The sequence below is a fragment of the Neoarius graeffei genome, chromosome 9 (assembly GCF_027579695.1).
Source record: "Neoarius graeffei isolate fNeoGra1 chromosome 9, fNeoGra1.pri, whole genome shotgun sequence".
NCBI lineage: Eukaryota > Metazoa > Chordata > Actinopteri > Siluriformes > Ariidae > Neoarius > Neoarius graeffei.
In genome coordinates, this window is record NC_083577.1 from 89,955,858 (window position 1) to 89,970,134 (window position 14,277).

Here is a 14,277-nt window from a genome sequence, read left to right on the forward strand (position 1 = left end):
AATTCCAGATTTTGGATTTTTGTAATTTTTTTTCCTAAATGGTCATAATGGAAGGAAAGTTTTTGTTTCTTTCAGCATAAATAACTCTTATGGTGAGAGTTCAGTAAATAAGGTGGGTCTGTGTATATTCGGTTCATTTTTTTAATGCACTAAAATAGGAAGTGAGTTTGTTTTTAAACAGGCATATGAGCTGCTGAAGGTTGATGCAATGTCGTGAAAATGTAGACTATGTTTGAAGACACTGTCTGTCATCTTTTCTCTTCTTTAAGCTTCTCAAAAAGATGTTGGTTGAGGTTAAGGACAGTGTTTCTCATGAACAACTAAATAAGTTTGTTGTGGACTCGTACAGAAAGTTGCATACAATCATTTCAGCCACAAAATTAATCTTGCATGATTAAAAGCAAGCAAAATGGGAATGAGATGTTTGTGTTTATTATTTTAAAGTAAAAAATGGACATCAAACATCTTGTTTACGTTTTTCCATTCAGAAGCACAAAGGAAAGAAAATGCAACTTATGTGGACCATGGTCCGTTGCTGATGCTGTTACCAAATAACACCATCAGTATTCAAAGTACACTTTGTTTATTGAGAAATTAATTTTACTCATCTGAACCACTTGGTAATAATAAAGTACCGTATATGCCGATGGACTATAGTGCACTGAACAAGAAATTTGAGAAATATGCCAATGTTTAACGATTTCTTGTTCTATTATAAGTGATTTTTTTTTTCTGTTACTTCAGACACTACTTGAAGTTTTTGAGATGTTGGTCATACTCTGCTTTCAAGTCCTGCTTGTCCAGATCAGTGTGGTTTTGTCTCCTAGATTTTCTGTAGGCGTGAAAGTCAGCCTTTATTGCAGCCTTCATACACAGTGTACATACAGAGTACAGTGCAATTCTTCTCTTCATATATCCTAGTTTTGTTCTGAAACTGGATCAGAGCAGAGGAACAGTCATGGAACAACAGCTCCTGCTCCTGAGAAGATGGCAGGATTCAAACTCTCAAACTTCTAAGAATTGGGTCTGAAGCTTTACTGTTGCCCAGGAAACATCAAATCCGTCACTTCAGCCAACACAAAGCTAATCGTAAACATGCTAACTTTTAATCTCCAAATGGAATTTCTGCTTTTCCTATAAAGCACATTTCTTTAAAGACTGTACAAAGAGGAAACCAGATTTAAAGTGAAACTGTGGGGTTTGGTTAAATTCGGCACATCCATGCTTTTAATGTGGGTGTTTTTTTAAATGTTAAAAGGGATCAGAGAAAGTCAGTGAAACATCCAGCCTGCTAGTGAGTTACATAACAGGATGTTTCTGGATTAGTACAACTTGGCGCTAATGCTCATGTTAACACTGTTCAGTTCAGGACACACTAAAACTGTTGTAGCTCAGGGATCATGGGTGTAGTTCAGATCAGGAGTCATCAAACAAGCATGTGTGTGTGTGTGTGTGTGTGTGTGTGTGTGTGTGTGTGTGCGCGCACGGTTGTTTGGTTTGGGATCCCCCCCTTAGTTAAACTATGAGGTGTATGATAAAATGATGAGCTCATTATTCTACATTTCCAGAGCATATGTATGGAGGATGAATTGTGACATGGGTAATTATTTAAATAAACCTTTACATAAATAATAAAATGTTTCATTAATTTATTAAAAGTTGAATTAAATGTTTAAAATTGAAAATCTCATTCTCATCTCATTATCTGTAGCCGCTTTATCCTTCTACAGGGTCGCAGGCAAGCTGGAGCCTATCCCAGCTGACTACGGGTGAAAGGCAGGGTACACCCTGGACAAGTCGCCAGGTCATCACAGGGCTGACACATAGACACAGACAACCATTCACACTCACATTCACACCTACGGTCAATTTAGAGTCACCAGTTAACCTAACCTGCATGTCTTTGGACTGTGGGGGAAACCGGAGCACCCGGAGGAAACCCACGCGGACACGGGGAGAACATGCAAACTCCACACAGAAAGGCCCTCGCCGGCCCCGGGGCTCGAACCCAGGACCTTCTTGCTGTGAGGCGACAGCGCTAACCACTACACCACCGTGCCGCCCCAAAATTGAAAATAAATGTATAAATAATTAATTTAATCCCGATTTATTTCATGTAAATATATAAATTTATATCGCTATTTAATTAATTATTACATTCTGTTTATTTAATTATTTCATTGCCTGTGTGTTCCGGCACATCATGAAATAATTAAATCTGTCAACCTCACCCATCAAAGTCAGTAGGCGGGACTAACGCCAATCTGGAGTAATCGATTGCTTTGGTCTGCACTTTGCATGTCTGACCATGTGCAGTTCTGTAAAGCAGCTGTGCCATGTGTCTGACAACCAACCTGTTTGCAGCAGACCGCATGATGATGATGATGTCCAAAAACATGGCGGGTACGGATGACTCAAATGAAATGTTTCAAAATTTGATAAATAGTATTTACAGCGGGCGGCACGGTGGTGTAGTGGTTAGCGCTGTCGCCTCACAGCAAGAAGGTCCTGAGTTCGAGCCCCATGGCCGGCAAGGGCCTTTCTGTGCGGAGTTTGCATGTTCTCCCCGTGTCTGCGTGGGTTTCCTCCGGGTGCTCCGGTTTCCCCCACAGTCCAAAGACATGCAGGTTAGGTTAACTGGTGACTCTAAATTGAGCGTAGGTGTGAATGTGAGTGTGAATGGTTGTCTGTGTCTATGTGTCAGCCCTGTGATGACCTGGCGACTTGTCCAGGGTGAACCCCGCCTTTCGCCCGTAGTCAGCTGGGATAGGATCCAGCTTGCCTGCGACCCTGTTGAAGGATAAAGCGGCTAGAGATGATGGGATGAGTATTTACAGCCTAGCAGATAGTGTGGAAGCAGGAATGATTGAGTCAGACAACGCAATAAATGAAATTGAAGAGTTGACCGAAGCTACTGGAGTTGTTTCCGCACTTTCTGACCGCGACTTTTGCAGGAGAGTGGCAGAAAATTTAGAAGAAGTACGCCATCGCTTAGCTCGCACTGCAACCAGGCCTCTACACCACCCAGAAGGATCGGGGAATTTTGTATTTGATATTCCAACTACAGTTCTAGAGCAGCAGGTTCTTAGTGGAATACCAGCAAGTGAAATTGCAACAATGTTTGGAGTTTCAACGAGGACCATCAGAAGGCGCATGAAACAGTGCGGTTTGAGGTATGTATGCGCAGATGCTGTCTGTTGCCTGATTGCTTTGTGCAGAGATTATAGAGTGCTTCGAGATCAGCGCGAACCCGCCGGCGGCCATATTGGAAGTCAAAGCGCGCTGTGTCAGTGCATTGTTGTTGTTCAGCGAAGCAAAAAGGGGTGACAATGCCGAATACGTGTGTCATTGTTGGCTGTAGTAACCGAGGGGAAAAGGGTGGCAAAAGCTTCCACAGACTCCCTAAAGTCGTGACTAACCAGGGAATTGCAGCACAGGAGAAAAGCGAGCGGAGGAGACGACAGTGGCTGGCTGCCATTAACCCATCAAATTTAGGACAACTTGACTGTATCCGGATTTGTTCTGATCACTTTGTGACAGGTAGGTTAATATTGTCTTGAATTTCATAGTTACTAAAATAGTTACTAAAATAGTTATTTTAATTTCATAGTTACCGGTAGCATCCAGTATGCCGGCTGTTGTGTGACCGTCGTTCTTTCCCTCAGTCTCGTGGCCGCTTCAACATAAAACAACAGGGAAGCAACATGGGAGCAACATTCCCCAAGTCCAGCAATGCAGTTGCAATGTGCACACAAAATAGCATGTCTCTTGTCAGCTATTATCCAGGGGTGTAGACTAGGCTGGGATAGACTCTGCGAGTGTAACACTTTCCCTCTGATCACTTTTGTCTCTCCGTCTTCAGCAGTCAACACCGACACATCGCAGACCCAACCGGACACAAATCTATCGTATGCTTCCATGCTCTTGTAGTTCTGGAAATCCTTTAGTTCACAAAATGGACTTGGGTGAAACACTAGATAGTTCACAAGATCTATGTATGTTAAATGCGGCAACAAGCTGGGGTCAGCTTTCCATTCCTTCTCACTAACAGTGTATGGATCTGCATTCCCAATGAAACGTACCTTCTCAGCATAACGCTCCCGTGCCTGCTTATCCAAACTTTCACAGTAGTGCTCCATCACTTCAGATGTCTAAATTCTTAAAAAATCCAAGCTTTTAAGCCCTCTAACACGGAAACGAATCGCTAAATGTGTACTCTATGATGTGTACTCTATTGGCCCTTTTCCACTACCCTTTTTCAGCTCACTTCAGCCCGACACGGCTCGCGTTTCGACTACCTCAGAGCGGCGCGACTCAGCTCGGTTCAGCCCGACTCAGCACGCAAAACTCGCACGGTTTTGGAGTGGGGCTGAAGCGAGCCAAACCGAGGCGAGTGGGGCTAGGGGCGTGAGCAGACACTCCCCTGTGCACTGATTGGTGAGGAGGAGTGTCCTCACATGCCCACACACGCCCCACGAGCACGCTGGGATCTGTAAACACCGTAAACCCGGAAGAAGAATAATTACGAATTACGAGAATTTCTGAAGCCTTATGCGCTTCGCCTCATCTATACGCTCTTGCCAGTATCTGTTGGCGTTGTCGGTGACAACAAGCCACAGCACCAAGACCAGCAACACTAACGACTCCATGTCCTCCATGTTTATTGTTTACTATCCGGGGCGTGAGACTACCGCTTAAAAGATCACTGATGTCACTGTTTGTGCCGCCTAATAACATCACGTGACGTCCACCCACTTTCGCTAACTCCACCCAATGTGTCCACCCACTTCCAGCCAGCACGGTTCAGCGCGGTTGTAGTCGAAATGCAACTCCAACAGCCCCGCTCAGCCCGACTCAGCCCGACTCAGCACGGCACGGCTCAGCCCAACTCAGCCGCGTTGGTAGTGGAAAAGCGGCATATGAGCACTCTGGAGCGAGTGACTTCCAAGATGGCTGTGCACGCGCAGTGTTACTATTTTTAGCATCATCTCGGAGCCCTCTATTGACGAATCGAGTCCTTGTCATGTCATATCTCATTCGTTCAAAAAGGATATTACATTTAGCGTAACAAATTGCAGTTGATGTTTTGTTTGTGCAGAAAGCAAGACCTTTATTCAACTGTGGACGATGCTGAGTTGGACCGCATGGTTATTGAAATCCACAGAAGACACCCAAACACCGGGTACAAGCTCATGCGTGGTCATCTAAATGCAAGAGGTGTGCGTGTTCCAAGTGAGTATATTAATATGACCAGAACAGGAGTTTTTAAGGAGGTTGCTAGTCGCCAGTTGCTATACTGTCTGTGAAAATTGTCATTCATTCATGTCGTCCAAAGATTTTAGCCTATACTTTATCTCCGTCCAGGCTCAAGAGTACTAGAATCTCTACGCAGAGTCAATGCAGAAGGAGTTCACATGAGACGTTTAAGGCTGCGTGTGTCAAGGCGAAGGCAGTATTCTGTACCTGGCCCGAATTCCTTGTGGCATATAGATGGGAATCATAAGCTCATCAGGTCAGTCATATTAGTAGTAACAACATTAAGTGAAATGAGCCTCTTTTGTTGTAAAGTCTCAGGAGTGAATAACCATAAATTGAATTTGTTGTCAAAAGTCACTTATAATCTACCCTTCTGTGATTTTAAAGTCATATGTCTGCTCAAAATATAAAGGGAACATCGAAAAATCACAGTGCAATGCAAAGTCAATCATACTTCTCAATCAACCTGTCCAGTTAGGAAGCAACACTGATTGTGAATCCATTTTGCTGTTAGGGCGCGTTTTGGATATTGCCTCTCCTTTGTATTTGTTGCCTGTTGAATTTGCACAACAGTAGGCAAAATGGATTCACAATCAGTGTCACTTCCTAACTGGACAGGCTAAATTCAGATGTATGTATGAAGTATGATTGACATTGTGTTGCACTGTGTTGTTTCTGTGCTCCCTTTATTTTTTTGAGCAGTGTGTATTTATAAATGAACACATTTTAATCTCAGGTGAAAATGTATGCGATTAGTTAAAATGGGCCACCTGTTTATTTCAATATCAAGGGTAGAATTTCACAAGACGAAAATGTCTGTGAAGATCCTCACTCCTTTGAACATGAAGAAAGTGGAAACTAATAAAATTATTTTAACACTTTTATGTCTTTTTTGTCATCTTATCAATCTAATCACCATTAGGGCCTACAGTGGTGCTTGAAAGTTTGTGAACCCTTTAGAATCTTCTATATTTCTGCATAAATATGACCTAAAACATCATCAGATTTTCACACAAGTCCTAAAAGTAGATAAAGAGAACCCAATTAAACAAATGAGACAAAAATATTATACTTGGTCATTTATTTATTGAGGAAAATGATCCAATATTGCATATCTGTGAGTGGCAAAAGTATGTGAACCTTTGCTTTCAGTATCTGGTGTGACCCCCTTGTGCAGCAATAACTGCAACTAAACGTTTGCGGTAACTGTTGATCAGTCCTGCACACCGGCTTGAAGGAGTTTTAGCCCGTTCCTCCGTACAGAACAGCTTCAACTCTGGGATGTTGGTGGGTTTTCTCACATGAACTGCTCGCTTCAGGTCCTTCCACAACATTTCCATTGGATTAAGGTCAGGACTTTGACTTGGCCATTCCAAAACATGAACTTTATTCTTCTTTAACCATTCTTTGGTAGAACGACTTGTGTGCTTAGGGTCATTGTCTTGCTGCATGACCCACCTTCTCTTGAGATTCAGTTCATGGACAGATGTCCTGACATTTTCCTTTAGAATTCACTGGTATAATTCAGAATTCATTGTTCCATCAACGATAGCAAGCCGTCCTGGCCCAGATGCAGCAATACAGGCCCAAACCATGATACTACTACCACCAGGTTTCACAGATGGGATAAGGTTCTTGTGCTAGAATGCAGTGTTTTCCTTTCTCCAAACATAACGCTTCTCATTTAAACCAAAAAGTTCTATTTTGGTCTCATCCATGCACAAAACACTTTCCAATAACCTTCTGGCTTGTCCACGTGATCTTTAGCAAACTGCAGATGAGCAGCAATGTTCTTTTTGGAGAGCAGTGGCTTTCTCCTTGCAACCCTGCCATGCACACCATTTGTTGTTCAGTGTTCTCCTGATGGTGGACTCATGAACATTAACATTAGCCAATGTGAAAGAGGCCTTCAGTTGCTTAGAATTTACCCTGGGGTCCTTTGTGACCTTGCCAACTATCACACGCCTTGCTCTTGGAGTGATCTTTGTTGGTCGGCCACTCCTGGGGAGGGTAACAATGGTCTTGAATTTCCTCCATTTGTACACAATCTGTCTGACTGTGGATTGGTGGAGTCCAAACTCTTTAGAGATGGTTTTGTAACCTTTTCCAGCCTGATGAGCATCAACAACGCTTTTTCTGAGGTCCTCAGAAATCTCCTTTGTTCGTGCCATGACACACTTCCATAAACATGTGTTGTGAAGATCAGACTTTGATAGATCCCTGTTCTTTAAATAAAACAGGGTGCCCACTCACACCTGATTGTCATCCCACTGATTGACAACACCGGACTGTAATTTCACCTTCAAATTAACTGCTAATCCTAGAGGTTCACATACTTTTGCCACTCACAGATATGTAATATTGGCTCATTTTCCTCAATAAATAAATGACCAAGTATAATATTTTTGTCTCATTTGTTTAACTGGGTTCTCTTTATCTACTTTTAGGACTTGTGTCAAAATCTGATGATGTTTTAGGTCATATTTATGCAGAAATATAGAAAATTCTAAAGGGTTCACAAACTTTCAAGCGCCACTGTATATAAGCCTTCAGTAGCTTGACCATTTTTGCTGATTGGAGTCAATGGCAGTTATGCCATAATGTTATCATTATAACTTTATTATTAACCAAAAACACTGATGGTGCAATGACTCTTAACAAGGGCTATTTGACTATACAAGAATTGCTTGTCTTAAAGCAACATAAACACTTCATTTACAGACATCTTTTTGCGTTTACAACTGCTTCACAGGTGGAGATTTGTTATCCATGGAGGGGTGGACGGATTCAGTCATCTTGTGGTCTACCTCACTGTGGCTGGCAATAATAGAGCCAGTACGGTCTTACGGAGCTTCATGACTGCTGTTGAGCAGTATGGACTGCCGTCAAGGGTACGGTCTGATAAAGGGGGAGAGAATGCAGATGTCGCAGAATTTATGATCAGAAGTAGAGGTACCGACAGGAATTCACACATCACTGGAAGAAGTGTCCACAATCAGCGGTAAATAAATGGTTTCAATAAATAAACACATACAGTACATACATACTACTAGTCAAACGTTAGTGAACCACACTTTTCCCTAGTGCTTTCACTGAAATTCCAGATTATTCAGTTCATTGAACTTTGCTTTTCAGTCTCCACAGCTCTGCCATTGATGAGGGAGAATATGTTTTCAAGGAGTAGAATCTAAGCTTTCCAGCAATATGACACTTGCCCGGACACTGAAACATGGGGGGAGAGGGTCGTGCTCTGCTTCACTATCTAACAATACATGTTGACATTCATGTTTCCTTCTGTGAACTTTACTTCCCAAGAAGACCACAGGAGATGGTTCCAGTAATCCATGTCCTCAGTCTGTTGGTCTTCAGCAAACTGTGACTGTGAAAGTTATCATTTCTTCAGTGCTGCCCCATGAAACGTTATTATAGATCATCAGCAGAAATGTGAGGGGTGTACTCACTTTTGCGATACTGTAATGGCCCTTTTCCACTACCCTTTTTCAGCTCACTTCAGCTCGCTTCAGCTCACTTCAGCCCGACACGGCTCGCGTTTCGACTACCAAAAACCAGCACGACTCAGCTCGCTTCAGCCCTGCTTAGCCCCTAAAACTCGCACCGTTTTGGAGTGGGGCTGAAGCGAGCCAAACCGTGCCGAGTGAGGCTGGGGGCGTGAGGAGACACTCCCCTGTGCACTGATTGGTGAGGAGGAGTGTCCTCACACGCCCACACACGCCCCGTGAGCGCGCTGGGATCTGTAAACACCGCAAACCCGGAAGGAGAAGAATTACGAATTACGAGAATTTCTGAAGCCTTATGCGCCTCGCCTCATCTATACGCTCTTGCCAGTATCTGTCCGCGTTGTCGGTGACAACAAGCCACAGCACCAAGACCAGCAACACTAACGACTCCATGTCCTCCATGTTTATTGTTTACTATTCGGGTTGTGAGACTACCGCTTAAAAGCTCACTGATGTCACTGTTTGCGCTGCTTAACGACATCACCTGACGTCCACCCACTTTCGCTAACTCCACCCAATGTGTCCACCCACTTCCAGCCAGCACGGTTCAGTGTGGTTGTAGTCGAAATGCAACTCCAACAGCCCCACTCAGCTCGACTCAGCACGGCACGGCTCAGCCCGACTCAGCCGCGTTTGTAGTGGAAAAGCAGCATAATGTGTTCTATAACTTTTGAGCGGTTGTGTAGTAAGGAGACTTTAAAATGTCTTAAAACATTGATTTTCTTATTTTACTGAACACAGGATTGAGAGGATGTGGAGGGATGTTTATGAACACACACTGGACCTCTTCTACCAGATCTTTACTTCACTGGAAGGTCAGGGAATACTGAATCCGGATAGCGAGGTCCATCTTTTTGCACTGCACCACACCTTCCTTCCTGTCATTCAGCACAGCCTCAACAGTTTCAGAGATGCCTGGAACTTCCATGGTCTCAGAACCGAAAGGAATCAGTCACCTCAGCAACTCTGGATACGATACAGAGAGCAAGGCCCTATGGAGGATCCTACACAGGTTAAAGAAATCTACTTCAAATTGTTTCCTAAATAACTCGTGATTAATTCGGTTTACCTGGTGCACAGTATGCATAACTTTTTTAACAAAAGGAGAATGATCCAACTTTCAATTTCTTCCCAACTTGGTGACCTAACATTTTAATTAACTTGTGCAATGCCATGTCAAATTATAGTTAGTTTTTTTTTCTTTTTTATCAGACATCTAGTTTTTAGGTTTGTTTACCTGACATGTTTCGACGTACGACTGTCGTCTTCCTCAGAGCCATGTCAAATTAGTTGTAAGTTCAATACTGATCATGCTTCTCCGATTTTCAGGTTTATGATGACTATGGAATCGACTGAAATGGACCACACCGTCTGGATGGAGGCATGGTGTCAGTCCCTGAGGTTCAGTTGGCACGTGAGCTCACAGAGGAAGAACTTGCCATTTTGCCACATGTAGGATTATCTGCATCTGATGCAATACAATGTTATGTTGAAACCGTTGAAGTTGTGTCAAGAATGATGACATAATGTTAAAGAAAATATAGTTAAATGCTTTGCATTATGTTCAATCATTATCAAGACACATATATCTGTGTCCTGTTTGTGAGGCCAGGTGCGCATGAGAGGAGAAAACATTCTGTCTGGGATCATGTCTGTGGCCTTGATTGTCTGTGACTCCTTAGGCCACAGTCACACCACCCGAACTTTGCTGGAGCGTTCTTTGAACGGTAGGGAGGGGGGGCCGAATTTCGACAACGCTCGTCACCGCACACAAAGTGGGAAAAAAATCGAAAACACGGGCGTTGGCTTAGCGGTGCACCGCTGAAGCCGGCGTTGCTTTAGCGTTGGTTTAGTGGTAGCGAGCGGTAGCAAGCATTGGTTTAGCGGTGACGCGAGCGTTGGTATAGCGGCGTTCTGCGCATGCGGGCTTTGGCTCGGCGGGGGTATAAAGTTGGTTTAGCACCAATCATAGCAAGTCTCTCAGCATCCATGGTGATACAGTTTTACTGTAACTTTGAGCAAATTCGATATAGATGAGGTCTGAACTCAACGGCAGCTCGATTCCAAATGAGCTCCTGGTCCATTTCTCCCCGTATTTATAGCCAAATTCTGGTCCCGCTCCGACACCTCTATACCAATGCCAAACCAAAGTTCATCGCCGCCATGGATAGCTGCTTCAACGCCCGACACCGTTCCAGCAACCCCGTGTCTGCTCGTAAAACGCTTACAACCGCTCCACCGAAGTTTGTGCAACATTTAATCGCCGCCCGGGCAATGCTGGCGAAACAGCAGTGGTCCAGCGTTCAAGATTTCTGCGTTGGCCTAGCGGACCCAAGCGTCCACGAACTTGCGTCTAGCGGTGCCAAACTTTGACTGGGCGTTGGTGGAGCGGGGGTGAACTTTGCCGGGGCGGAAAATTGCCCCCTCCTCGCCGCTCGCAATATTTTGTGCAGCTCAAAACTTTCGGAGCGGTAGGAGGGCCCCTCGAGAAACATCAGCGGTGGCCGAGCATATACGGCGTTGCTTTAACGGGGGCCAACTTTTGTTAAACGGTGGTGAACGGTTACGAGCGGTGATGAATTTTTTTCACCGCTCCAGGAACGCTCCAGCAAAGTTCGGGCGGTGTGACCGGGGCCTTACATATGTCACACTGTATCTTTTTATTAATGAGTTGTTTTTGCCAACTTTTGTATAACCACATGATTTGCTACAATAAACCCCAAGGGAGGCTTCTCTCCCCTCAGAGTGGTAAAGAGATTGCACTGTGCTGTGTCTTTTCCTCTTTCCTCCGGTCGGAGTGGGCCCTATGAAGATTGCATACTGTCAGTCTCGCTGTAGGTATATTGATAAATGAGTAATTTCTTGACACAAACTGACGGAAGAACTTCAGATTTATTCAGCATGTTACACCGGCACAAAATTCACATGCTGTAAAGACAAAAATACTAGTTTTACTGCTTTCATTTAATGTTTAAAAAACGCTTTGAAGACAGTCACACAAATGCACACACACTCCTGAACTACTGCATCTTTTCTTTAACAACTTCAGGGTTTCAGAAAAATGTAAACACAATTTAACACCTTTGAACTTAAGTGAGACGAGCTGACATGGATTACTGCATGCAATGACCGCTTTAAAACAGTACAAACAATTAAACTAGTCCAAATCCTGTGTCTGCAGTATTTATGGCAGAGGTAAGTGCTTTTTCAAAGTCACTGTATGTTGTGAAATGACGTGGCAGCTTGAGTGTTTCGAAGCAGGTGGCAGAGGTGGGAAGGGTCCCGCCTGAAATCTCCACCCTTAATTCAGCAGGAAGCCTCTCCCAACCAACCCAGAACCCCACCAATTGAGACAGGGTACCTGATGAAGCTAAAATTAATACATGGGATTAACATATAGAATGGCTTGCATAAGTACTTATACCCCTTCAGATGCTGAATGTTCAGATGTTGCCACATCAACAGAAAGTTTATGCGAAGGACTAAATCATGAAGTGAAAGCAAATTTATATTTGTGCATGCAAAAGTATTCAGTCCCAGTTTCTCTCAGTAAATAGTTGTCTTTAGAAGTTAAATGGTAAAAAATTGGCTTAATGGTAAAAATTTCCACCTAATGGTCTTCTAAATGGACAGTCAGCCAAAGCATACCAGCACACTGGTTCAAATGGCTTCAGGGCAAAGTAAATGTGAGTGGCCACTACCTAACAGTAATTGAGATGTAATAAAAAAAAAATAAATCTTGCATCACCATGATCTAAAAAGCCTGCTGATCTTTAATGTGCAGTGCTGAAACAGCATATGTGTCCACCTTATTCCAAGATATTGTTTACAACCCCGATTCCAAAAAAGTTGGGACAAAGAACAAACTGTGAATAAAAACAGAATGCAATAATTTACAAATCTCAAAAACTGATATTGTATTCACAATAGAACATAGACAACATATCAAATGTTGAAAGTGAGACATTTTGAAATTTCATGCCAAATACTGGCTCATTTGAAATTTCATGACAGCAACACATCTCAAAAAAGTTGGGACAGGGGCAATAAGAGGCTGGAAAAGTTAAAGGTACAAAAAAGGAACAGCTGGAGGACCAAATTGCAACTCATTAGGTCAATTGGCAATAGGTCATTAACATGACTGGGTATAAAAAGAGCATCTTGGAGTGGCAGCGGCTCTCAGAAGTAAAGATGGGAAGAGGATCACCAATCCCCCTAATTCTGCACCGATAAATAGTGGAGCAATATCAGAAAGGAGTTCGACAGTGTAAAATTGCAGAGAGTTTGAACATATCATCATCTACAGTGCATAATATCATCAAAAGATTCAGAGAATCTGGAAGAATCTCTGTGCGTAAGGGTCAAGGCCGGAAAACCATACTGGGTGCCCGTGATCTTCGGGCCCTTAGACGGCACCGCATCACATACAGGCATGCTTCTGTATTGGAAATCACAAAATGGGCTCAGGAATATTTCCAGAGAACATTATCTGTGAACACAATTCACAGTGCCATCCGCCGTTGCCAGCTAAAACTCTATAGTTCAAAGAAGAAGCCGTATCTAAACATGATCCAGAAGTGCAGACGTCTTCTCTGGGCCAAGGCTCATTTAAAATGGACTGTGGCAAAGTGGAAAACTGTTCTGTGGTCAGACGAATCAAAATTTGAAGTTCTTTATGGAAATCAGGGACGCCGTGTCATTCGGACTAAAGAGGAGAAGGACGACCCGAGTTGTTATCAGCGCTCAGTTCAGAAGCCTGCATCTCTGATGGTATGGGGTTGCATTAGTGCGTGTGGCATGGGCAGCTTACACATCTGGAAAGACACCATCAATGCTGAAAGGTATATCCAGGTTCTAGAGCAACATATGCTCCCATCCAGACGACGTCTCTTTCAGGGAAGACCTTGCATTTACCAACATGACAATGCCAAACCACATACTGCATCAATTACAGCATCATGGCTGCGTAGAAGAAGGGTCCGGGTACTGAACTGGCCAGCCTGCAGTCCAGATCTTTCACCCATAGAAAACATTTGGCACATCATAAAACGGAAGATACGACAAAAAAGACCTAAGACAGTTGAGCAACTAGAATCCTACATTAGACAAGAATGGGTTAACATTCCTCTCCCTAAACTTGAGCAACTTGTCTCCTCAGTCCCCAGACGTTTACAGACTGTTGTAAAGAGAAAAGGGGATGTCTCACAGTGGGAAACATGGCCTTGTCCCAACTTTTTTGAGATGTGTTGTTGCCATGAAATTTAAAATCACCTAATTTTTATCTTTAAATGATACATTTTCTCACTTTAAACATTTGATATGTCATCTATGTTCTATTCTGAATAAAATATGGAATTTTGAAACTTCCACATCATTGCATTCCGTTTTTATTTACAATTTGTACTTTGTCCCAACTTTTTTGGAATCGGGGTTGTATCTTTAGTCAACCCCTCATAAAATATGAAAATATGTTTTTATTTTTCTCTCTGTGTTTGCAAAATGT

The 14,277-nt window shown here is 43.2% G+C and overlaps 1 protein-coding gene across 1 annotated transcript; it reads left to right on the forward strand.

Annotated features, from left to right (window-relative positions):
- The first annotated feature begins 3,016 nt into the window (after nt 1–3,016).
- On the forward strand, nt 3,017–8,635 carry LOC132892210 (uncharacterized). The gene is made up of 5 exons (XM_060930605.1): nt 3,017–3,173; nt 5,099–5,232; nt 5,365–5,512; nt 8,009–8,257; nt 8,572–8,635. The coding sequence occupies exons 1-5, from the start codon at nt 3,118–3,120 to the stop codon at nt 8,633–8,635; spliced, it is 651 nt and encodes a 216-aa protein (XP_060786588.1). The 5' UTR covers nt 3,017–3,117.
- The last annotated feature ends 5,642 nt before the right edge of the window (nt 8,636–14,277 follow it).

Coding starts and splice junctions, on each gene's coding strand:
- LOC132892210 (XM_060930605.1), top strand. CDS start 3,118: ATGTTTGGAGTTTCAACGAGGACCATCAGAAGGCGCATGAAACAGTGC. Junction 3,174..5,098: donor ATGAAACAGTGCGGTTTGAG/GTATGTATGCGC, acceptor TTGTTTGTGCAG/AAAGCAAGACCTTTATTCAA. Junction 8,258..8,571: donor AGAAGTGTCCACAATCAGCG/GTAAATAAATGG, acceptor TTACTTCCCAAG/AAGACCACAGGAGATGGTTC.